Genomic DNA, 26,475 nt, shown 5'->3' with positions numbered 1-26,475 from the left:
TGGAAGACCAAACAAAGTAAAGTAAAGTTTTGCTTTCACAACCAAACACACAGCGTCTATACGACATTACGGTGGCTGCAACAACAATACTACAATGAGAGTAGGGGCGTGTTTAAACGAGGCGTTTTAGGGGGGTGTGGATGAGTCTAAACTCTTATAAAGAATAACTCTTTCGATTTGAGACTTAAGTATTTGTAAATTTACAGATATTCTTTATGCACCAAGATTGTAACACTCCAAAGAGAACGGAAAAATGTAAATCCCATCATATGAGCCCTTTATCCCGAAGCATGAGTTACAGTAAGATTCCTGCTGCTTTCAACTGCTGCAGAAGTGCAATAGTCCTTCATTTATCAGGCATCATGGTGATCCAGTGAGAGTCCAGTGGGCCATTACTGACTGATAAGAGCATGTGTATACAGCGCACTGTGCAGGACACACACACACACACACACACACACACACACACACACACACACACACACAGCTAAGAAAGGCCAGTAAGGTTGTATTTTCTGTACTGATGTAAATCAGCAAGAATGTGGCCTTGCATAACCTTTTTGTTGCATAACATGTTCTCAATGTAATTGAGGCCCAATGAAATCTGTTTGAGACTTCTTTTGGATTTTATTTATTACCAATTTAGTAAAATAAAAACATAAAAAAATCTGTATTTTCACACAAATTTATTTTTCTATATTTATTTATTTATTAATGCAAATTTAGCATTTCTTGTTTCAAGAGGATTCATGGATTTCATGATTCTGTTGTTGTTTTCTGCACAGAGCCCTGTTCATAACCTCCTCAGATCGCCAGTTTCCAGTGGAAGAATGTGCAAGGCACAGCCTGTATCATTTCAGTAGGGAGTGAATTACTAAACTGAACAGAAACGTGCATGAACTAATGAGCTAGTCATGCCCTACAGGAGGACATTAGTGACAGAAACATTCAGACACCCACACGAATAATTTCTCTGAGTTCAACACACTTACAGAGGCTGTTGTTAAACCACTGTGATGTTAATGATCCCTTCAGAGAGATATCCAGAGCGTTTATTTGAGACAGAGACACTGAGAATAGGAAATGGACCCAGGTGTTCTCATGTGGCTTAATAAAGGTGAGCCCCAAAAAAAAAATATATATATATATATATATAAATGTTTCAGTTCAGTTGGAAAAATGTGCTCCATTTTCTTGGGAGTTTGAATTTCAACACCGGAGTCTTGAGACACAAGTGTAAATGTGTGTGGGAGGAAAATAGCACACAAATCTGAAAAAGACAACAAGCCCTAAAGAGCACAGAGCATCGCAGGAACCATGATGACCTGAGTCTGCTACAGTAGTGTAGTGTAGTGTAGTGTAGTGTAGTGTGTGTGTGTGTGTGTGTGTGTGTGTGTGTGTGTGTGTGTGTGTGTGTGTGTGTGTGTGTGTGTGTGTGTGTGCGTGCGTGTGTGTGTGTGTGTGTGTGTCTTTGACCACGAAACATACTGTTATCTCTACTCACCACATAAGTTAATACCCAAACATACTGAAAAATCATGTGACAAATGACAAAACTCTGAGACCACACTGATTCATGCAAATTCACTCAAAGGATGCATTCAATTGATCAAAAATTTATAATGTTACTATATATATATATATATATATATATATATATATATATATATTAATTTATAAATTTATATATCAAATAAATTATGTTTTTTTTTTACTTTCTATTCATCAATAAATCATATTTTCATGATTTCTGAAGATCATGTGACACTGAAGACTGGAGGAATGATGCTGAAAATACAGAGAAATAAATTACACTTTAACACAGATTCACACAGAAAACAGATATTTTACATTGTAATAATATTTCACAATTTGTATATATTTTTGATCAAATAAATGCAGTCTTGGTGAATAGAAAATATAAACAACCCAAACTTTTGAACAGTAGTATAAATGGGGGGCGGGGGGTTAATTAAACCTAGAAACAACAGAAGTATTGTCACTAGTATACACTATATGCCTTCCATCTTGTATGGAAATATACATAAACTCACAAAGTTATACAACTTCAAACTTAACAAAACATGTTGCCCAACCTCTCAATAAAAACACAGTTTAAAGTGTGATTCATTTTACTGTAATGATTCATTTGGATTGAACAAACAGAGTACAAAAACAACGCACTGTTCCCAGAAGTCTTCTTCTTACATCTTACCGGTAGCATGTAGCTGCTTCTTAATCAATGTTTTTAAGTCCGTTATAGAAAATAGACAATAGGCTGTTATTATTTTTGCAGGTCATATTTAACATAATTGTGTGTTTATATTTGATTCAGTGACACCCACTGAGATCTGCACTGCTTATGAGACAGATATTTTATAATAAATGAGGGTTAAACACCTTTAAAGTTTTCAAAAGGGTAGTGTAACCATTGCTCACCGAACTACTCATTATTTCAAGTATTCCCTGAACACTTACACTTACATGAGATTAATCTCTAAAATTAGACAGAGGAAACCATTATCTGGATAATTTGCCTGGAAGTCCTCCTGCGTCCCATCATCCCCTTCTCCTGCTCGTCTCATCTCACGCAGTGAAACGGTCCGACGCTACTGATCCGGACGCAAACCTTCACCCATTTCAGCGCTTCAGAGGACCAAGAGAAGGAAGGAAACGGGGAAAGGAGGAGGACAGGAAGGAAGGAAACCAGATTATGTTCTTCAAAAAGGGCCTGGAAAGTGTGCAGACTCACTCTACAGCCAACACGACAGATATGAATAGAGTCATTAAACGCTAACTCAATCCACACTCGCAGGAGCCTGTCAGATGCTCAGACGTGAGCCATGTGTGTCTGGCTCCTGCTCGTAGATCCTGAGGAGGATGAGGACGATGAGGAAAAAAAGAAATTGAAAATCGAATGCCAACTCACTGAGCGAATATTCGAATAATCGCCTTATTGGTAACCACCCAGAACACTATATCAACCATGCTACAATACAATATAAACCATGTATAGCTCCTTTGCAACAATATTGTATACCAACACAACACGGCCATGGGTTATGCACTGTCAAGAACAACTAGAAAATATCTGACTATTGCATCACAGGTTATGGCTAAATATTGTCCAAATGTTATTTGATATGAACTTCTTGTTAATTGTTGTATAAAATCAATATTACGGGCAAGGACTATAATAAATGAATAAAGCAAGGAGGAATGCTTCATTCAACAGGGAAGTGTGCTGAACATTCGTTCGGTCTCCTCCAGATGCAGTGTTTCGCACATTAAGAGAGCGATGCATCACTCAGTGAGATGGAGGACAGATACTGAGCTACTGCTGCGGAGACTTAACCATCATCATCCACAGACACGGACACCACTGTCTGCTTCAGCCGCTCTAGTGATCGCACACATCCTCCAGGAATGGCAGTGTTCACACTTCCACACTGCGCGGCACAAAGGAAGTGTATCATCACTCCCAAATACTTTCACCGCTAACTAAACACAGAATTACATAAGCAGAGCGCTGTCTGTACATGTCTGCGGCCGCTCAGTGAACACGCTCGAGCGCTGGAACATCACAGAACATGCAGCAGCTCGCCTGAGCGCAGAGACGTGTGTGTGTGTGTGTGTGTGTGTGTGTGTGTGTGTGAAGGCATGAGTGAGTGGATTAATAAAAGCTCTCTGATAGAGGGGCACATCTGCAGGGCACAGGACAGCTCTTACAGCTCTTTATAGGAAACTGGCATGATACAATCCTTAAAATTTAGTGACCAATTTATTCATTTATTTTTTCTGTCGGTTTTATTGGACCAATACAGCAGAGAGAACAGGAAATTACGCCGCAGAAGAGTTAAACATTAGTCAGCACATGGATTTCAGACAATTTTACAGTGAACATGAAGTTAAAACATTCAAATCTGCTTGCATCCAGTGCACTGAAACAAATCCCTCCTACATTTTTTTTTATTTTTCAATAATCTGTTTCACTCTCATGTACGTCACAATACAGAAGAACAGACCTGTCACTGGAACTTTAACCGTACAGGCTATTCAACATTTAGAAGAATGCTGGTAGGATGAAAACATATCTGTCTAGAAAGTGATTGTCTGAAAAGATAGTTTTGTACAGGGCAAAACAAAGGCAAAAATCAACATGAATATCTTTAAAAGAATATCTTTTTTTTTTTACGTTCCCACTGATCCTCACAGTTCTGTAAAATAAAAGTAAACTTGATTTTATATATATTTATTACCTTGTGTGTGTGTCTGTGTACATATATTATTCATATATACATATACAGTGTGTGTGTGTGTGTGTGTGTGTGTGTGTGTGTGTGTGTGTGTGTGTGTGTATTAGGCTGGGCGATATGGAAAAATATCATATCAAATTTTTTTTTTTTTTTTTTAAATATCATGATTCACAATTTTACCAAAATTCTTGGTAATTCTGGTTTTACTATTTTGCAAGTTGTCTGAGCATTACAGCTGAACTAATGTGACAAAAATAAAGACAAAGCCTTTCAAGATAACAAATAAAAGAATGGCAGATATTTAGGCCAAAGAGGGCGAAGATTAAAATCTTTGTTCTCATTTTTTAACAGCAAAGGTAATCGAATGACAAAGATACACATTACAACTACACATAATATACCGATAAAACAAGCAGTGCTTTATTTTCAGGTACAGTAGATGTATCTAGCAGAGCATTCAAGACATTAAATGAACAAATATAACAATAAAACACTATATAAACTGATTCCTAACCCAACTGTATTAAATGTCTTCAGTCAAGAGCAGTGAGTGATATTTCTCTGTTTTGTTGTTTTATTAAACGTTAAAGGAATTCTGTCAGCTGTCTGTCAATTCTGTCATAGTGTTTTGTTTTTATACCACCATTTACTCACTCAAAAATGAGTTTCTTTCTTCTTCTGAATGGTAAATGGACTGCATTTATATAGCGCTTTACAATCTTGGGAAAGACTATTGACTTGACAGTTGTCCAGAAGACGATCATCAACACCCTCCACAAGGAGAGTAAGCCACAGAAGGTCATTGCTGAAAGAGCTGCTGTTCACAGAGTGCTGTATCAAAATATATTCATAGAAAGTTGACTGGAAGGAAAAAGTGTAATAGGAAGAGGTGCACAAGCAACAGGGATGACCACAGCCTTATGAGGATTGTAAGGAAAAGCCGATTCAAGAACTTGTGAGAGCTTCACAAGGAGTGGACTGAAGCTGGAGTCAGTGCATCAAGAGTCTCCACACTCAGACGTCTTCAGGAAAAAAAACATCAGAAACATTTCACCTGGGCCAAGGAGAAACAGAACTGGACTGTTGCTCAGTGGTCCACAGTCCTCTTTTCAGATGAAAGTAAATTTAGCATTTCATTTGGAAATCCAGGTCTGGAGTCTGGAGGAAGCACAAAATCCAAGCTGCTTGAAGTCCAGTGTGAGGTTTCTGAAGTCAGAGATGATTTGGGTGCTGTGGCATCTGCTGGTGTTGGATCATTGTGTTTTATCAAGTCAAAAGTCAATGCAGTCATATACCAGGAGATTCTGGAGCACTTTATGCTTCCATCTGCTGACACGCTTTATGGAGATGCTGATTTCATTTCCCAGCAGGACTTTAGCACCTGCCCACAGTGCCAAAACCACTTCCAATTGGTTTGCTGACCATGATATTACTGTGCATGACTGGCCAGTCAACTCACCTGACCTGAACCTCAGAGAGGATCTATGGGGTACTGTGAAGAGGAAGATAAGAAACATCTGACAAACAATGCAGAGGAGCTGAAGACCGCTATCACAGCAACTTTAATTTCACTTTAATGACTTAAATAACATAAAAAAATGTATTAGTCAGTTATTGAATGTAAATCTTATTTTAAAAAACGTCCAATGTTATTTTCATAGGAGCCTGATAAAATGCTAATTTAAAAGAAAAATGCAAATGCATCATTCTTTCTTTGGATTCTATGCTGGAAAATATTCTTTAAATATATGCATTTCCAAATTTATTCCAAATTATTATTCCCCAAAATAAATAAATACATTTCACATTGGCACACGTACACGTACACTGACATCAAGGAGGACTGAAGACACATTCTCACATACTCCACTAAACCCCAGTGATGAAATACTGGGGGAGTGAGAGAGAAAGCCTGAGTCAGCAGACGCTGTGAGAAGGAGACACACACCGATAGAGACCACCAATCACAGGCCTCAGAGCTCTCCTCAAATCTGCTCTCTGCCACCAGTGAACTTCACTCTCCTCGTGCATCGAGTGTGTCCAAGAGTGTGTGTGTGTGTGTGTGCGTAATCTCCTCAGAATCACCAAAAGTGTTCGTTTGCACAGCACAGGAGACCCTGGGGATTGTGGGAAAGTTCTCACATGGTGAAGCGTGTCAGAGAGACCTACGTGTATATCATCACACACGAACACAGAGACACACACTGGAGTTCAGGCTGACGGGTCACAACAGTCTTCCTGACGTGTTTAAACACATAAAGCAGCTCAGTGAAAGTGTCTCTGTTAGTTTAGTCTGTCTGTGTGAGTGACAGAAAGAGAAAGAAAGGGAAAAATACTAGAGAGATTGCTCACTTCCTCACTAGTTAATAAGAGATTCCACACACAGTATTGAAGGAAACGGCAAGCACACTTACATACTCTGTGTGTGTGTGTGTGTGTGTGTGTGTGTGTGTGTGTGTGTGTGTGTGTGTGTGATGACACTACAGCAGTGCTGGAAATACTGATGGGGAAACACCAACACATTCCATGCAATCCACAGGGAACACACACACACACACACACACACACACAGGCATATCTCACCATGACAAACATTTATAGATAAATTATGTCTTATGATTATTTGTCCTAATACATTTTTCATGCAAGCACAATTCATATAGTCACAGTGCTGAACAAAGACAAATCAATCAAAATGTTCAAAAATAAATAAATACAGACAGCATTTAGACATTAAAGTAACGAGCCAATGAAATGCCAGTTTCATCTCCCCTTCTGTTTAGAGAGCTACGAAGCACATCCAAGATACATTCATTTATTAATTTATTTACCCTATGAGTTCTGTGACAGGACAGATGGCTCTGATGAAAAGATGAATATATGAAAAAGAGGAAGAAGGAACAAGTCCAACTGTAAAACAAAATTAATAAATAAAATGTCCAGCTGTCCTGCTCGGTGGTGATGCCGTGTTATGAAACATCAACCTGGGAAATTATGCGCTGAGATGATTTACGAGACGCCAGCTCCTCCAGCTCCGCTCAAATAGAGTCGGAAAAGACCAAACTAGCTTTTGCAACCCTAAGTCAAACAAACAGAGCCACAATGATTCTAGTGTTGGAGTCACGCTGAGCAAATGATTAAACTGTGAAGTCATCTGTTCAAACTGAGAGAGAGTCAGAAGCACAACCATCTAAAACACTGCAGGCTCCTCGCACCGATCAGTCCAACAGCTCACCCTAAACCTGGCCGTACCTCCCAAACACCCACGCACTTGTGTGCTATCAAACTTGGCAAATTAACATGCAAAAGCACAAATGGATCAATCTGTGTCAAATAATCCAAATTCCAGGAAATCTCTTTTTTTTTTATTTAACAAACATAAATAGTGATGAAAGACAAAATATTAAATGTCACGGATGTATATTTACAGAGTAATTCACTATTGGACAATTTTCACCTGGAGATGAACTACGGGGGGGGGGGGGGGGCAGCAACAAGATGGCAGCAACATAACATTGTTTTTTACACAGAGACTGGAAGGTATGTTAGTAAAATCTTTTGTCTTTTGCGATCACTGTTGCAGTAAATGCCAAAGTTGACAGATCAAGAAGTTTGCATGGCTGTAACTCAGTAAGACTTAAGGATCTCATTGTAATCTTTCAGATTTTGGATTTTACCAAACCTTTCTTTTGATTTCCTTATTTTAAAGGCCCTATAATTTGACATGCAAATTAATGCTGTCCAGCTTTTTTCACTTGAGACTTTTGGCTAAGGTAAAGAATTTCTTTCTTTTAAAGACCTTGAGAAAGGTATCCACGCATTTATTTTTTCAAGGCTTGGATATTGCAATTCCCTTTGTACAGGAGTTAGCCAGAAAGCACTGTTTGCAGTCAGCCCAAAACGCAGCAGCTAGGATGCTGACAGGCTCATCACACCAGTTCTGTTTTCCCTTCATTGGCTGCCAGTATACGTTTCCAAATAGAATTCAAACTTTTGTTGTTTGTTTTTAAATCATTAAATGGTTTGGCACCTATTCTACTGGGTATCGAGGGGTGTCATTGAATCTTTAGTGTTTATTTTAAATTTATCTTTGCAATTTAATGGTTTTATTTGTTTTACTGTACAGCTCTGTTTTAATTGAGTTGTATTAATGTGTGCTTTAAAAGTGAAATAAAGTGAAAACGTGAAATACATGGTTCAGTTCCACAGATATTAAAATCTCAATATGGCTCAACATGACATTTTCAGTGGTCAAAAACCCAATGTGGGTCACTAACAGTGACACGTACACTAACAGAACTAACAATACTGTGAACAATACCTCTACAGCATTTATTCATATAAGCCAACATTTAGTAAAAATTTACAAATACATTTTTAAAATCATAAGTTGTTTTTGACATTAGTTAACACACTTTGAATGAACATGAACCAATAATAAACAATTATATCTTTACTAAAATTAACAAAGATTAATAAATCCGTAAACATATTGCTCGTTGTTAGTTAGTTAGCTAATGCAGTTACTGTACATGCATGTCAACAAATGTTTTTTTTTTTTTCTAGTATTACCCGTAGTTGTGCTGTATATGGACTACTTTTATAGTCATTTTAGGGTTTACAACAACGGCAGGGTTTTCATTCATGGTAAACTTCAGCTGTTAATAATTCTGCAGTGTCTCAGTCTGACCTTGGTCTGTTTGTTGAGTAATTTGGTTGGCTCATCTGAGCTAACAACACCAGTCTGCAGTGAACCAATGACAGTTTGCCTCTCCATTGTTTGAGCCACGCTGAGAGAGGAACACAGCCACTTCTTCTTCCAGCCCTATTACAGCGTATACAAATGGCTGACAGCATCCGTGTTCATTCATTCACACGCTTGTGCCCTTGTACATGGACACGAGACCACAGCGCCTGACATATGCAGATTGTTTATGGAGGTTGCTCTGTATTTACCGGACTCTAGACAGCTCACATATGGCTGCCGTCTTCATTCAGACAGGCAAGATGATTTCCTCGAGCACCACTTCGCTCATGCTGGGCTAATTGCTGCCACAGACCCATGAATTTTGACTAAACAGAAGCACCAAGCAGCTGTTTCGCGACACATAAAGGAAGCCATCGCAATCTACAGCATCTAATTGATTGTTGTTTTTCAGTTTACAGCACTAAACAGAAAACTAAATACAGAGGAAATTAGACTCCACATTTCCAAGTACTGAAAAAAAAAAACTAATCGCATCTAATGGAAGTCATGTTTAACAGCAAGAGAGTGACTTACGAAGCGTAAACCGAGCGAGATCCCATGGGCCAAGTGCACACATTTAAATAGGCCCCGATTCATTATCAGGCTTGATTATATTCTCCCAGAAGCCACTTCAGAGTTCACTATCATCAAGCAGTACAACACAAAAGATGATGCAGTAAATTACTGCAGGGAAACATTGTCATCTTACCAGCCATCATCTTCTGAGCTTCGTAGGGCTCCATGTAGCCGTCATTCTCCGTTGGCTTTTCTGTGACCGTCTGCGTGCTGCCCGCCTGGTCCGCTGCGTCAAAGGGATCGGCATAGTCCTCTAAGATGATGAGCTGCAGAATTAAAGAGAAAAAAAGCATAATTTAAATTAGGGCTGTCAAATGTATTACACCATTGGTTGCTTCCAAATATCAAACTGCATGTACATCAGTAAAGAAATATCAACATCTAGGCCTATATCCTTTTAAAGGTTGTTTTATAAATCGAACAGCGAAGTACAATCAAGTCTGGGTTACCCTTTGAGAAGAGAGTCAGAGGATGAGTCTCATTTCATTCTCTCACTTTCATTAATGTATTTCTATCCCATTGTTCCTCTCTGCAGGGACAGGACTCAAAGGATGCTTGTAGAAAGAGGCTGTGGTGAAAGGCACAGAAGGTAGCCAAATTCTCTCTTCACTCAAACGTACAGTAATTATAAATTCACACACAAATAATCTGAATGATTAGTCTTGTTAGCTCAGCTTTTATATATTTGACAAAGTCTGGTCCATTCTCCATCTTACTTTAGACAAGAACCTCTCATTTAGACTGTAATACTTTAAATAATATACAGTTCTGCTCATTAACGCGAGAGATAATGAATGAATCTCTGAGATTCTGTTAATGTTCTAGTCACAACTTTGATTAATGTTTATTGGATGATATTTCGGATAAGTAAGAACCTACCATACCACATGTTCTGCTTTGCTTAAGGTGACAAAAACTGTCTGAAAGACTAAATCTTTTCCATCAGAATTGTGAATTTGTCGTTTTCTCTCACAAACTGTGGTGTCCCACAAGGCTCTGTTCTAGGTCTGATTTTATTTTCACTGCATGCGTGTCCATTGGGCTCAGTTTTCCCTAAACACAACTTTTCTTTTGATCATTTCTATGCTAATGACTCACATATGTCAAACCACTCACACCAGGTGAACATATAATCATCTATCTTTCACAATCCATTCACGTTGGTTTATTATCATGGTACAATCCATTTAATATCCATGTGCAATATGTATGAGACAGTCAGCGAGGGGACTATGGGTGGTTTGTGGGTGTGCCGTCTGAGGCTGAGTCTACTAAGACACAAATGAATCAACAGAAGAAGTATAAACTGTTCCTCTCTGCTCACACAGCATCGCACAAATACAGGCTTTGGCAGGCAGAAACCTTTAATTGCAGCCCTGTTTTTCTCTTTATTCTAAAGGGTATTTCACACGCATGATGGTAATTATGCACATGACTAACACTCTGAGATTCATTCATTACCCCTAGACTGTTTGTCAAATTGGAATTTGGTCTCCTGACACCACAAAGCTGTAATCAATGACTCGGTGCTTCAAAATACACAATTTCAAGGGAGGATGTGACAAAACAATAAGCCTCTGTACAAGAAGATGTTTTACTGGAATACCAGTCCTCCAACGGAGTGTGAACTACCAGCAATACAAAGATCTTTGCGCATGTGACGCCAACCATGCAATCATACAATGCATTCTGCAATGTTGATACTCGTGTTTAGGAAACTGTGATATAATTTCACAATGTAGTTTATTATTAATACAGTATGATTGAATAATTCAATTTAGTATAATGGCAACATGATCTGCGGTTTGAAATGAAACATGCTGGTCATTTTGCCCTCAGTAAGAGAGTTCAGTGATATGGTGCCATCTGCTGCGCTGATCTCTGGAAGAGGTTTGGACATTGAAATTGGACAACTCTTGGCAATCCTCTGGGCCATAACTACCATCATATGAGATAGTCTGGAGCAAAACAAGTGCAGCAGAAGTTGGGTCACACAATCAATTCCCTCTAAACACAAACACCATTCATCTCACATATTTTACATTCTTTGTAGGTCAGTATGTGTTTTGGAAATGAGTCTTTGTAATTGTTCTCTGTGGTTTGTGGTCAAAGAAAGACAAGAGCATTACCATAATTGAAGAACTACAAATAGACCTTAGCCACACATAAAAGGAAACCTCAGTGTGCCAGTCACAACTTTTTGATTCATGTATTCTGGATATTTCTGATAAGTTAAAACCTACCATAGCACAGGGTCTGCTTTTCCTAAAGTGTCTAAGCCCTCTTTTCCATCAGCATTAGGAATCTGTTTTACTGCCCAACAATTGTAAACAGTGGTGTCCCACAGGGCTCCATTCTTGGTCCTATTTTATTTCCACTGCATCTGTGTCCTTTGGGATCAGTTTTCCACAAACACAACCTTTTTATTTGTATAAACTCTGTGCTAATGACTCACAGTTGACAAAGCACTCAAACCAGGTGAACATCATCTACCCTGCCCACTTACTGCCAGGAAGAAGTTAAGCCTTGGTTGGTAAGAAACCTACTTTATGACTAAAAGAGGGAATGCATTATATCTGGACCTTTTAACACAACCAATACATTTTCAGATTGATAAACTTCCAGTTTGATTAATGCATCTCACCACAGTAAAATATAGGCCTACTTGCTTTTTTTCTTCTCGTTAACAAATGTAACACTCTCTTTACAGGAATCTCTCAGCACCATCTGTCCTTCCTGCAGCTCTCCAGAATCTGCAGCTGCCAATCTTCTGACAGACAACAACAACGAGGATCACATTACACATTACATTGAGTTTAAGGTGCTACTGTTTGTTTTTAAGCCTTTGCATGGCTTACCACTATATAATGCCGATTTTCTCCAGGCTTTTGAGATATTCATTCACATCTACATTTATCCATTTTACAAACCCTTTTATAACCGGGTTTTATTTTGTGTATTTTTTTTTACCCTTTAACAGACAGGTATTCCCACCCCATGCCACTGGTGGACACAATGATGCATTCACTCAAATCAGGCCAGTCAAGCAAACAAAGCTCCCCAGAATCAGTTTAAAATTACTTTTTTTTTACTTGTTGCAGTTTTCTCACATAAAAGTGGAGAAGAACAAGTATTTTAACATCAAAACATCTACATTCTTTGCAGAAAAGAAAAACATCTACATAATCTAAGATCCAAACTTAGCGTTTTAAAACTAAGTTTGCTGGAAACCCTGCCTTTTTCTATGTTTAAGGTATGAGGGGACTGTAGCAGAGCAGGAACAGAGAGGCCATCATCATCTCTATGTAATTACAGGCTATTCCTCTGTGCGCTGTGGGATTGAGACAGGGGACGAGACCCAGCATGAACATAAACTCCAGTTTACTTTCCTACCACAGATAAAGTTCCTGCAAAAACATCACCATTAATCACACACTTTAATGGCACAATGATAGATGTTAGAAACAACGGCACTACAATTCATTCCAGAGTCAGAGCTCTTTGCTTTCTGAATCTGCCATGTTCACTTCCCTCATCGTTTCCAGTGTTTACAGAGGGACGAAAGCGAACCCAAACCACACCAAACCCTGTCTGCAGCTAAAACCAGAAACCAGCGTCAGAGAGAGCCGAAGTACATACTACTCTTACCACTTCTGCAGTCTACATGCACATGCAAGGATTACATACAACAACTTTGAAAGTATACAGCAAAGCACACTGGACAGAACAGTTTAAATGCAAAATCTCCCAAAATGCAATGCTAGAGATCTTTAAAAGGATTTCTCTTATTTCTGATTAGTTTAATTTGGAACACAAAAATAACTTAAGCTAAACAATAACGCTTAATTAAAACTGTATAGACATTATATATACAGGCATAAAAATACCAAAATTGCTAAAGCCTTAACTACTATTAAAATGAAAACAAGATTATATTATCTTATAAAAGTTATAAAACAAAATATTCATAAAAACTACAATAGTTCATCAATGATATTTAACAGAGGACAGGAAGGAGCAATCTCACATGAGAAGCCAGTCAAAAAGCATTTCCACTGCTGTTAATGCTGTGGTTTCAGTGGGGCTGTTTTGACTCTGAAACACGTCAAGGTCAGTCTTCAACTCCCTCAAAGCACCATTATCTGAGTCTGACACGGAGGCATCCGAAGCATTAACACGCTCTCAGAGAGTGAGATTCGCCCTCATACCAGAGCTGAGTCAGTACTATAAAGACATGCAGGTCACAGAAACATAAAGAGAGAACCAAACAGAATAAACCTGCAGCTGTGAGCATCAGTGACCATTGAAAATCAAACATTCTTCTACTAACAAAGAGATGAATTAAAGTCATTTCTTCTAAATTAAACATATTTGCATAATATACATTAATTAACATAGCTGATAAGTTACATAAAAGAATTTATTTGATAATAGTTTTTTTTTTCAAACCCACATTTAAACTTCTTTAGCAAACATTTTACTATGAACCAAGATATTTCGGCCTACAAAAAATGCATTATATTTAAATAATGAATATCAAATTAATGTGGCGGAGAAGTTAAGATAATGGAATTTAACTGATTTATTTAAAAGCTTTTTCTCACATTATTTTATTCACGGTCCCCAGGTCACTCAATTTTCTAAAATGTATTTAAGAAGATTGAACTCTCAGTAATTTAAAGGATTAATGAGGGAAAGGGTAATTATATTGAAGCAACAGCATGTTGCTGCGTTTCCCATTTATGCAAAGTTTGGGTGATTTTTAGCCGTCCTCTACTCAAGCATACTTAACAAGCTGTTTAAGCTGAACGAGGAGAGAATAATTAAGCACAGTGGCTCTTAGTAAAGCGGGGCCTGTGAGCCTCCTGGAGTGGGACGACCATCTGCTGGCTGCGTGTGCTGGGCGTGTCATGAGAGTCAAAAACACATGCAAACGCTACACATGCCCTTGAGGAAAAACAGCCCTAATTACTGCTCTAAGATCAGCCGCACAAACCCACAGACAGAAGAAACCTTGTGGAAGATCAGGAGGTTGAGCTTGTTTATTCCAGCAATGTCACTTTAGTTAGTTGTAAATGTAAACCAAAAACCAAGAAAAATCTATCCTTGGAAAAAATAAATAAATAAATAAATAAATTTGTAATAATAATAATAAAATAAAAAATAATAAAATAAAATAAAATAATACAATAATAATAATAAATAAATAAATAATAATTAATAATAATAATAATAAATAATAATAAAATAAAATAATAATTAAAAATAAATAAAATAAAATTATTCTTGTGCTAATGTATCTATTATAAAATAAATTAAACCTAATTTAATTAAAAGTATTTTTGTATAAAAATATAAAATATTTACGCATAATATAAAACAAATATATACTTAGATTTATAATAAATCAATAAAAATGTGTTAAAAAATAAAAAATAAATACTGATCCATATTACGCATCTGATAAAACAACTACAGTAAAATTATTATAATAAGAATTATACTGGAAAAAAAGCACTGTCAGAATGCACAGCTACTTCTGAATCCCCATCAATACAGAAAGTGTAGTTATGACATCTACCAGCAGAGACTGACTGCCAGACCTGAGCAGCTAATTAAACCCTGAGCTCTTCAGCAGCTCCACACCTGACAGAGACTCACGATCATCTGCAACGACTGCAAACACCCCGTTACAGACAAATAAGCTCTGTATCGAGCCGAACCGCTTGACTCATTACAAGAGATTCGAATCCTCCATTAGAGGGAAATTAATTTGAAAAGCAATAGACACTGATTTCAATCCGCCCACCCTCAAATTCATCTCAGGAAACATTATGATAATACACTCTTTCAGGGTGGTAAATTAGACTTGAGTCCACAGACTGAGTTCAGATGGGGTTTGTCGCTTGCAGCGGATCCAGAGGGATTCCCGCTCCACCTTCTGCTGTCAAAGCGCTGGAGATGACAGAGGAGAGAGCCTGACGCTGATGATCTACGTCCGCATCCGCCGGGATCTGAGCGGCACATAACCTAATAGAACCTGAGGCTTAGCGGCACGATTGCATTAAGAGCCGTTTCATTGGGGCCCTTTCTGCTGCTCTTGTGCTTTTGCAGCTAACGCTTTGTAAAGCACCGATCAAATCTAATGAGGAGAGTCCTCTGAGAGGATGACACTACAGCAACTCCACAGCAAGAGAGAGAGAAGACCAGATCACATCCCGGATCCGACACAGGAACATTTGTGCTCACTGACCTGTCAGTCATTCGTTTCTTCTTCTTCTTCTTCTTCTTCATTTCCAATTTTAATGATTTAATACAAATGTATCACTATAAATTAAATGCATTGATACAACTTGTAGCAATTTAATCACTCTTTTAAAATGCAATCAAATAGAACAGTTCACAAAACATTGCATTTTTATTTTTGTCAAATAAGACGCTGTATAAAAACTGAAACATGGGATTGAGAGCGAACACTCAAGGTCTTCTCATGTAGTCTGGACGCTCTGATGACCGTCACACCAGAGACTCGACCGGACGCGCCTCGCTTTTAATACAGCGCAGATATTCCAGATTAAACACTAGAGGACACGCTTGACAAAATCCAATTACCCCTCACCTCTTTTTCTGTTTCCGACAGATCTGGGTTTTAGAGGGAAATGGAGGCGATGCAGGGAGAAGAAATTGAGTGGTGAGGCTAAAATATGAGATGACACTTTTATAATGCATGCACATATTTCACAATATATTCTACACTACACTTATTTGAGCATCAGCTGCAAAGTAGATTTGTGGGATTGTGTGCACTGGTGAAAATTCAGGAAACGCTGGGATTTAATTATTATTTTATTATTTATTTATTTAGTTTATTATTTAATTTTTAATTTTTTGTTAAAGTTTTAGTAATTTGTTGCATTTGTGTCACTTGTATATATATATTTTTTTTATTTGATACAAATTTTATTAGTTTTTTTATTATTAATTTATTAATTTGTTTAAATTATATGAAAAGCAAATTAATTAAAAACAGCCTATGGGCAATTAAGATTACATTATATAATGTTATTTAATTATTTATTCAATTATTGTCGGTTTTTAGTAATGCAATGCACAAAATTACCTTCGAAAAGATAATAAATTGTCAAAAAAAAATATTGCATTAGACAAAAAGAAAAAAGTTATAATATATTGTGCTCTATACACTTGTACACTTAACACTATTGCATAAAAAAAAAACATTTAAATGTTCTTCATGCAAAATATAAATGAATCTATTTTTGATTTGGGGTGAATATAACATGCATATTCCTTCATGCGATTCGGTCAGTTGTTCCTCTGTAGTTGTTGTATTTGACACAGGAAAGAGATCTCTTGATTACAGTCAGAGCAGGGCGGCTCTGACACGGGGCTTTCCACCACACACTCCTCTCATCCAGACACACACAGCGGCCTGACAGCGCCGAGGAGGATCATGGGAAAAACATGGTTTACAGGGCATCGATTTTGAGTCAGAGGAAGCTTTGGCTGTAAGCGATCGGTGCTGAGATGCTGGAGAGGCGTGTTAACCCCTCCCTGTCTATTTCAAGGGGCAAGATCCGACTTGCCCAGTCAGAAGGGATTGTCCGGGAGCCGTAAACACTTCCTGTCAGGAAGAGAGCACTTCCTCAATCCTGGAGCAGAAGCACTCAGACTCACTGATCCGACTCAGACTAAACCAGCAGTATTACTGTGAAACTAAAAACGTTAACTGAAATAATATGATTTAATATAAATAAATAAATAAATAAAAACAGCTAGTTGCTAAAGCAACGTCTCATTTTCATGTAGTCATGTAATAAAAATGAAAACTTTAATACTATTACAAAAATTACAATTTATTTATTTAGTTTATTATTTAATTTGTCATTTATTTTTAAAGTTAAAGTTTAGTAATTTTGTTGCATTTGCGTCACTTGTATTTTTTTTTAATTGTAAAGTTTTATTAATTTAGTTTTGTCACAATATTTATTAGTTGTGTTTAATTATTAATTTATTCATTTGTTTTAATTATATTAAAAAGCGAACTAATAAAATGAAAAAACAACAAAGTTTCTAAAACTTAAAATAATTTAATTACATAAAAAAATTAATTCAAAATAAATTTGATAAATATATTTATATACATATATATATATAGCCAGGTGAAACAAAAAACAAAAATATATTCCATCTAAATCATAACCACTTAAAAACACCATGTATGTTGCTGGTTTACCTCTAAAACTGTAATTGTCTTAAACATGCCCATGATATCTTTTTAGAGGGCAGCTCGTCACCAGTCTGTGTTTGTGTGGGGCTGGACGATTAATCGAAATCCCAGCAGAGAGACATCCAGACAGAGAGGAACAGAAGAGACTGAAGCATTCATGCAGTCCGAGTGTGTTTCTCTAGCAGCCCTCGTACAAACCCAAAGCTGCTGAAACTGATCTCAGATCTGAGCTGCTGGACCATATCCTTTAAGGATTGCTTAATGGAGATTAACACCTCTCCCAATGTGAAAGCAGAAGGGATAAAAGTGCACGACGGTCAGTGAGCGGTTTCTACTCTCACTGACTACACCGCAGTATTTTAGTATCAGAGCTATTACATTTTTCATTTCTACATTTCCTGTTTTTATTTTAGTCGACTTTTTAGGAGTAGTAGTTATTTATTTTCATTGCTATGTCAGCATCTTCATGGAAAAAAAAACACAAGAGTTACGAAAACACAAAATAAATCAAAACCAAGCAAACAGAAAAAATTACAATTATTCAAGACTTTTTAAATTTACATGTGATAAAAATTCTAAAATCCTTTCTAATTCTAAAAACAGAACATTTTTACTATTTGTATTTAACTTGAGTAATTTTAATAGATTTTTTGTATATATTTCTATACAGTTTTTATTTATTTATTAAATACATTTTTATTTTTACACACTTTTTTGTAACTGTTTTATCATTTTTGTGAGTTTTTGAGACATGTATATGTAGTTTTAAATCTGTTTTATTTCTTATTCTTTTATAATATATTATATATTTTAAGGTTTCTTTTTATTTATTTATTTTTTTTAGGTGACATTATTTTCTTAGAAAATTCTTTTTAAGGATAAAACTATGAAAATTCTTGTTAATGTAATCTGAGTTTCAGTTTTGGTCAGCTATGATAACCCTGCTACGAAGCATCTGAATGTGACATGAGAAGAAGGATCTTCTGTCAAACACACAAGATGTGAGGTTTGCAGTCTGAACCCCACACAGAGAACCACAATCACATCCACACATCGATGTTCTGGACAACTGTGTCTCTCTGATCAGCCTCATCAGTGTACAGTCTCTCGTGTCTAATGAAAGACTCAATACAGACACGCATGCCTGCAATGTCAAGCCTTCAGCCATTCAGATAAAAGAATAGCTCACATATCTGCACACACACACACACACACACACACACACACACGGTCACCATAGTGACACATCCAACTCAACTCAACACAATGAAGATGATTAGATGACTTTTTAGTTATTTTCCATTCCAAGCACACAACAACTCCACTACAGACTCTTAATCTTTTTTTTTTAAAAACATAAAAACTAATTAAATCAGGAGCGTCCTAATGTATGAATATGAGATGCGTATTAATATATTGATGCTCAGATAATAGTTCACTGACAATACGAATTAAGTTGGTTCAAATGAGTTTAACTGTTTGTAAAGGGGTATTTCACCCAAAAATCTAGGGAAGTCGATGGCTACCAGCCACTCTTTGGTCACCAACATTCTTCAAAATATCTTCTTTTGTGTTCAGACTCGAGGGTGAGTTAATGACAATTTTCATTTTAGGGTGAACTATGCTTTTAAAATACAGTTTGGTATTTAAGTTTGTGGATAAGGAGTAATGAAACTAACATTATGAGTGATGAACGTCGCGGGAGGAAATGAGTTCAGTGAAGACAGACAGAAACAACTAAACCTAAAAGACGTTTCTACACAATACCGATCAGCACTGATAAGAGGGAAATGGAAGTGTTTATCCATGTGCAGAGTGCAATAAACCGGTTTGGATCTTGATCTCGCACAGAAGAATCCAGATCTGAGCGGACAGATGGAGACCGGTCATCAGGTCAGTATTTCACTTGATGGTCTTCTCATCAATACTACAGTGATTCAGACTTATTTCTACACTTCTACAGGTGCTGGTCATATAATTAGAATATCATCAAAAATTGGATTTATTTCACTAATTTCATTCAAAAAGTGAAACTTGTATATTTTATTCATTCATTGCACACAGACTGATATATTTCACGTGTTTATTTCTTTTAATTTTGAGGATTATAACTGACAGCTAAGGAAAATCCCAAATTCAGTATCTCAGAAAATTAGAATATTGTGAAAAGGTTCAATATTGAAGACACCTGGTGCCACACTCTAATCAGCTAATTAACTCAAAACACCTGCAAAGCCTTTAAATGGTCTCTCAGTCTAGTTCTGTAGGCTACACAATCATGGGGAAGACTGCTGACTCGACAGTTGTCCAAAAGACGACCATTAACACCTTGCACAAGGAGGGCAAGACACAAAAGGTCATTGTAAAAGAGGCTGGCTGTTCACAGAGCTCTGTGTCCAAGCACATTAATAGAGAGGCGGAGGGAAGGAAAAGATGTGGTAGAAAAAAAGTGTACAAGCAATAGGGATAACCGCACCCCGGAGAGGATTGTGAAACAAAACCCATTCAAAAATGTGGGGGAGATTCACAAAGAGTGGACTGCAGCTGGAGCCAGTGCTTCAAGAACCACTTCACACAGACGTATGCAAGACATGGGTTTCAGCTGTCGCACTCCTTGTGTCACACCACTCTTGAACTACAGACAGCGTCAGAAGCATCTCGCTTCAGAAAGGACTGGACTGCTGCTGAGTGGTCCACAGTTATGTTCTCTGATGAAAGTAAATTTAGCATTTCCTTTGGATATCAGGGTCCCAGAGTCTGGAGGAAGAGAGGAGAGGCACACAATCCTCGTTGCTTGAGGTCCAGTGTAAAGTTTCCACAGTCAGTGATGGTTTGGGGTCCATGTCATCTGCTGGTGTTGGTCCACTGTGTTTTCTGAGGTCAAAGGTCAATGCAGCCGTATACCAGGAAGTTTTAGAGCACTTCATGCTTCCTGCTGCTGAACAACTTTATGGAGATGCAGATTTCATTTTCCAACAGGACTTGGCACCTGCACACAGTGCCAAAGCTTCCAGTACCTGGTTTAAGGACCATGGTATCCCTGTTCTTAATTGGCCAGCAAACTCGCCTGACCTTAACCCCATAGAAAATCTATGAGGTATTGTGAAGAGGAAGATGTGATATGCCAGACCCAAGAATGCAGAAGAGCTGAAGGCCTGGGCTCTCATAACACCTGAGCAGTGCCACAGACTGATCGACTCCATGCCACGCCGCATTGCTGCAGTCATTCAGGGGAAAGGAGACACAACTAAGTATTGAGTGCTGTACATGCTCATACTTTACATGCTCATACTTTTCAGTTGGCCAAGATTTCTAAAAATCCTTTCTTTGTATTGGTCTTAAGTTATATTCTAATTTTCTGAGATACTGAATTTGGGGTGTTCCTTAGTTGTCAGTTATAATCATCAAAATTACAAGAAATAAACATTTGAAATATATCAGTCTGTGTGTAATGAATGAATATAATATACAAGTTTCACTTTTTGAATGGAATTAGTGAAATAAATCAACTTGTTGATTATATTCTAATTATAGGACCAGCACCTGTAGAAAACCTCTGAGAAACATTCAAACACTTGCAGAAAACAGGCCTGGCTTCCACAAAGTACAGTAGTGTTAAAATATAAAAACTGAAGCTAGTTTAGAGAAAAATAACTATGAAGCCCTCCGTTCGGCTGCAAGGTCACTGCTGTCTTTTATCTTCTGTTTATCTCTCAGTAATTCACTTTCACGAGTCCTTCAACTATTCATTTAACACAGTTGTGTGTGTGTGTGTGTGTGTGTGTGTGTGTGTGTGTGTGTGTGTGTGTGTGTGTGTGTGCGTGTGCGTGTGTGTTCGGAGGTTGTTGTTCATTAACACTACTAAAACGATAATTAATCATCTTACAAAATGCTCTCATCCGAGAAGGTCTAATCACAACAAGAAAAACAACAACACAATAGCAGCAAAGAAATCATAAGCTAATGCCATCAGCCAGCCTGCTTACCACACTGGGGAAAAAATATATATCATTATTTATGTTTTAATGATAATAAATATGTGTTGTCACAATACCAAAACCATTCAAATAATTCAATCAATTTTCAGCAAACTGAACGCTGCTGTTGTTTCAAAATCAAGAAGAGCAAACGCTTGACACAGATATTGGCATTCCGAGCATTAGGAAAGCATTTCCATAATTATCATCCACTTGTCAAGTAATTAAGACATTAGCTGGCCTTTTCAGAGCACTAGCAGGATACTAGTGTTTCAGCCTCGGTGGTCGATAAACGTAATTCTGTATGAGCGAGCAGAATCACTGCGATGGACGGAGCATAACGATGACGCATGGAAGCGGTTCCCACACAGATAACACAATACGACAATCCTACTGCTCACAGTTTAGTGTTTCAAACACAGCACAGATCTATAAACTCTGGAAATAACAGTTAAAGGGACAGTGCACCCAAAAATGAAGATTTGTTGTTAATTTACTCATTTTTCTTCAGTAACGGTGAAGAAGGTTTTTAGCTGAAACCGAGCTCCTTGGTGACACACAAAATGCAAGTTAATGGCTACCGACACTTTGACAGTCAAAAAAGCATAACGGAGAACACCAAATGAATCCCTGTGACTCATGACGATATACTGAGGTCTTATGAAGCGAAATGATCAGTCTGTGCAAGAAACTAAACATTATTTACAGCATTATTACTGTAATCCAGAGCCTCAGGCAAACTTTTTAGCTGAACTAGTTGAATCATCTAAATCAGTTCATGGCTCGAGCAACTCTATCAAAACTCACTTTCAGACGCCTGACAGACACACCGACTGGAAATGAGCTGAAACAGCAGCAGATCTGATTCTATGATGAATTAACTGATTCAGTGAACTGACGAATCAGTTCGACACTGACTGAACACAGATGAGCCGTTGATGTGTGCATACGTGAACCGAATGCTTGAATGAAGGGCCAAATGAACATTTTTATGGCTTCTCATTGTTTATGTAAAAAGGTGAGCTGATGAAGACTAGTTTATACACTTTATATGCTTTCAACATGTACAAACCCTATTACAAAAAAGTTGGGACACTGCTCAAATTGTGAATAAAAACAGAATGCAATGATGTGGAAGTTTCACATTTCAATATTTTATTCAGAATACAACATAGATGACATATCAAATGTTTAAACTGAGAAACTCTTTCTGATATTGCTCCACTATTTTTTGCCACAGCATTGGGGGAATTGGTGATCCTCTGCCCATCTTGACTTCTGAGATGCTCTTTTTATACCCAATCATGTTCCCAATTGACCTAATAAGTTGTAAATTGGTCCTCCAGCTGTTCCTTATATGTACATTTAACTTTTCCGGCCTCTTATTGCTACCTGACCCAACTTTTTTGGAATGTGTAGCTCTCATGAAATCCAAAATGAGCCAATATTTGGCATGAGATTTCTAAATGTCTCACTTTCAACATTTGATATGTTATCTATATTCGATTGTGAATAAAATATAAGTTTATGAGATTTGTAAATTAGTTGTAAAGCGTTTTGCTTCATAAGACCTCAGTATATCATCAGGAGCCTCTGGGATTCATTTGGTGTTCTGCGTTATGCTTTTTTTGACTGTCAAAGTGACGGTAGCCATTGACTTGCATTTTGTGAATCACCAAGGAGCACGGTTTCAGCTAAAAACCTTCACGATTACTGAAGAAAAAAAAAACACCTACATTTTGGATGGCATGATGGCGATTAAATTAACAGCTAATTTTCATTTTTGAGTGAATTATTGCTTTCATTTTCAGGTCACTACAGTTTCTTGAGCAGTAAATCATCATATTATTCTGATTTCTGAAGATCATGTGACACTGAAGACTGGAGGAATGATGCTGAAAATACAGCGGAGCATCACAGAAATAAATTACACTTTAACACAGATTCACATTCACATTGTAATAATATTTCACACTTTTTACTGTATTTCTTATCAAATAAATGCAGCCTTGGTGAGCAGAAGAGACTTCTTTCAGAAACAATACGTAGCATACAGTGTACGTTGAACACACAGCTTCGTTTGAATGGCCATCAATGGAAGCAGATGGTTACCAGCAGGTCTAACAGAGTCATTTTAACCAGCCAAACCTTGACACGCACACACACCTGTGTTTTCCCATATGTGCTTATGCAGTATCTCTTCCTTCAACAACCTTGTGATTCAGTAATCAGGACAAACAGCATTTGATAAGAGAGCTGACCAGCACAAACAACACTCTCTGAGTGACTGCAGCTCAACTCTTTTAATTAGACCGTGCAGAAGCTGCAGTATTTACCAGGATTGATGAGTCGGTTGCTTGTTGTCTGGCTTTGACAGGCAGTCCACGAGTATGATGCCTGTGAAGGCCTGAAGTGTTGATCAGCTCAGCAAGAACGAGAATGACAGCGACGTCAGCGTGTCATTCAGCAGCCTGCAGTATGCACCCTAACTGAAGATAACCAGATAGTTGGGACACGTGCACTAAATGACAGCACTGTTTGAAGCATGCCGTCTCCGCTTGCATCTTATCACTAACCTGAGAGCGCACAGGCCGCACCTCGCAGGAAAAGGAGTGGCATGTATGAAGCGTGGATGAAGCAATCTGAACGAGTTATACATTTGTGATCGCTCTCGCAAACACTAAAATAAACATTACACACATGAACTCAACACGAGTGAACGGCTACAGCATCCAAGCATGCCTGCATGCATTCAGATTTTCACCATAAAAAGTATCCCAAAGCATTGCAAAACGTTAAAAAATGGTCAATAAGATTTTAGGGCAAATGACTGACTTAAACTGAAGGTCAAAGGTCACGGTTACTGTTGACCTCTGCATATTTTCATCCTGCACGATTTGACTCATGTGGGATGAATCTAAAACACAGCCCCCTTCTGGAGCAACAATCTTCTGGATAATAAATGTCTAACGACCCATTTTCATTTCCACCAAAAAAAACATATATCATATATGGGCACTATAATGACTCTCCAATTCCTAGAATATCAAGAGAAACCCAAAGCCATGTAAAACTTCTGTGGATGTGGATCCTCAGGCAGCTCAGAGATGTTTATGGATGTCAACAGCAGATTGAGAACAGTGTCCTCCCTGCTCATAACCGTTGTGGAGCACACAAAACAACTCGTTTTACCGGTTCTCTGCTAAAGCATGGCCTTTACCCTCACAGAGTATGCCAGAATCGGTAAACCCTGTTATTGTCAAATATTTTCACACTGATGGCACTCCCAGTGAATGTTTGAATTATACATATATATATATTTGTATATTTATTTTTCCTTGTCTATACTTAATTTAAAAAAAAAAAGTTTTTACTAATAAAACAAAACATTTTGTTTTGTTTTACTAAAAACACTAATATGAATTTTTTATTATTATTATTTTTTTTTTATAAATATAGGGTTGATTTATTACAGTTTTATTAATTTATTTAAATCTTTGAAAACAAGTTGGTAAAAATCTTGCTATATGTTAAGATTGTGTGTAACTGCGAGTACACTGCGCGATGCTCCGTGTCCCGTGGATCTACCTGTGGAGGTGAGCTCGGTCTTACCTTCTCCTGCTTGCCGTTCTCGGGCTCTGCGGGCGGGGAGCTGGGGGTCTTGACCGCGGTCGCCCCGCTGCTGCTGCCCGAGCTCGAGCTGCTGCGCTCAACCGTCTCCACCTTTATGAGCCGGTGCTTCGGAGACACGTACTTGATGTCCGGCGAGCCCGCGGAACTCAGTCCGGAGGAGAAGGGCACGTTTCCGCCCGGCGTGTACGGATCCTCGAAGTCCAGCTCCTTCTGGAGTTTGTAGGCGGTGAGGATGTCGGGCTGCGCGGACAGTAACCCGGTGCCCGTCTGCTGCTGGAGGTTGAACACCGGGGGGCTGGAGACGGCGGTGTGGAAGTGTCGGTAGTCCGGTTTCGGAGGTTGCGGGGCTTTGGTGGTTTTGAAACCCAGGTGCTCCTTGAACCATCTGGCCATGCTGCCAGCGCATTGCTCACAACTCCGATACGAGATGTATCCGTGCCAGTGCCCGTCCGAGTGCTGGGACTCCGGCTCTGGCTCGTGAAGTGCACGTTTACCGACTCTATCACTTTCTGTTTGGTGAAACTCTGCGCGAGACTCCTGCGCTCTCTCCGTGCGCGCGCGTGTGTCTCTGTATGTGTATGTGTGTGTGTGTGTGTGTGTGTGTGTGTGTGTGTGTGTGTGAGACAGCTGAGCGACTGCTGGGATATATTGGGAATTTCTACCTGGGATACTCACTGCCACCTATCGGTGTGCTCTGACACTGGAGAGGCACAAGACAGAGGATTTGATCATCAACATACCGTCATCGCGCGCGCTAAAGCGACAGACAGGTGCTGAGGATAGTGCTGTAGCTGGCGTTTAGGCAGAAGAAGAAAAAAACTAATAAAAAATGCCTTCCTTAAAAACTGAACCATGCACTTATAGTGTGCATTCACCAAACTTGTGTTTTTGATTCATTTGATTGTTGTACAAGAATTTGCTTGTGAAGAGCAGTTAGAAAGTCTTTGTATTTTTCGTCGAAAGTTCTTTGCAATGCAGCAACCTGTGTGTTTAACAACTGATTCGGTCATGTTTGACCTGGAATGTGTTATGCAACAA

General features: G+C 38.2%; 1 protein-coding gene across 4 annotated transcripts in view; it reads right to left on the bottom strand.

The window, feature by feature from the left end:
- Positions 1 to 26,040, bottom strand: part of LOC132155815 (SH2 domain-containing adapter protein D-like) — a 114,018-nt gene extending 87,978 nt beyond the window's left edge. Inside the window, exons 1-2 of one of the 4 annotated variants that reach the window (XR_009437351.1) lie at positions 25,417 to 26,037; positions 9,713 to 9,845 (exon numbers count right to left, since the gene is read on the bottom strand). Coding sequence is in view for 1 of the 4 variants with exons in the window: in XM_059564520.1 (XP_059420503.1) it covers positions 9,713 to 9,845; positions 25,417 to 25,830 (547 nt within the window). In the remaining 3 variants the exon portion in view is untranslated. Of the gene's footprint in view, positions 1 to 9,712; positions 9,846 to 25,416 lie in introns of all 4 variants that reach the window. The other 3 variants (XR_009437352.1, XR_009437353.1, XM_059564520.1) reach the window with 3 other exon arrangements.
- Positions 26,041 to 26,475: the final 435 nt, after the last annotated feature.

Source organism: Carassius carassius, chromosome 13 (genome assembly GCF_963082965.1).
Source record: "Carassius carassius chromosome 13, fCarCar2.1, whole genome shotgun sequence".
In the NCBI taxonomy this organism is placed as follows: domain Eukaryota; kingdom Metazoa; phylum Chordata; class Actinopteri; order Cypriniformes; family Cyprinidae; genus Carassius; species Carassius carassius.
Note: the sequence above shows the minus strand (reverse complement) of the source record. Positions and strands in the feature narration are given on the sequence as shown.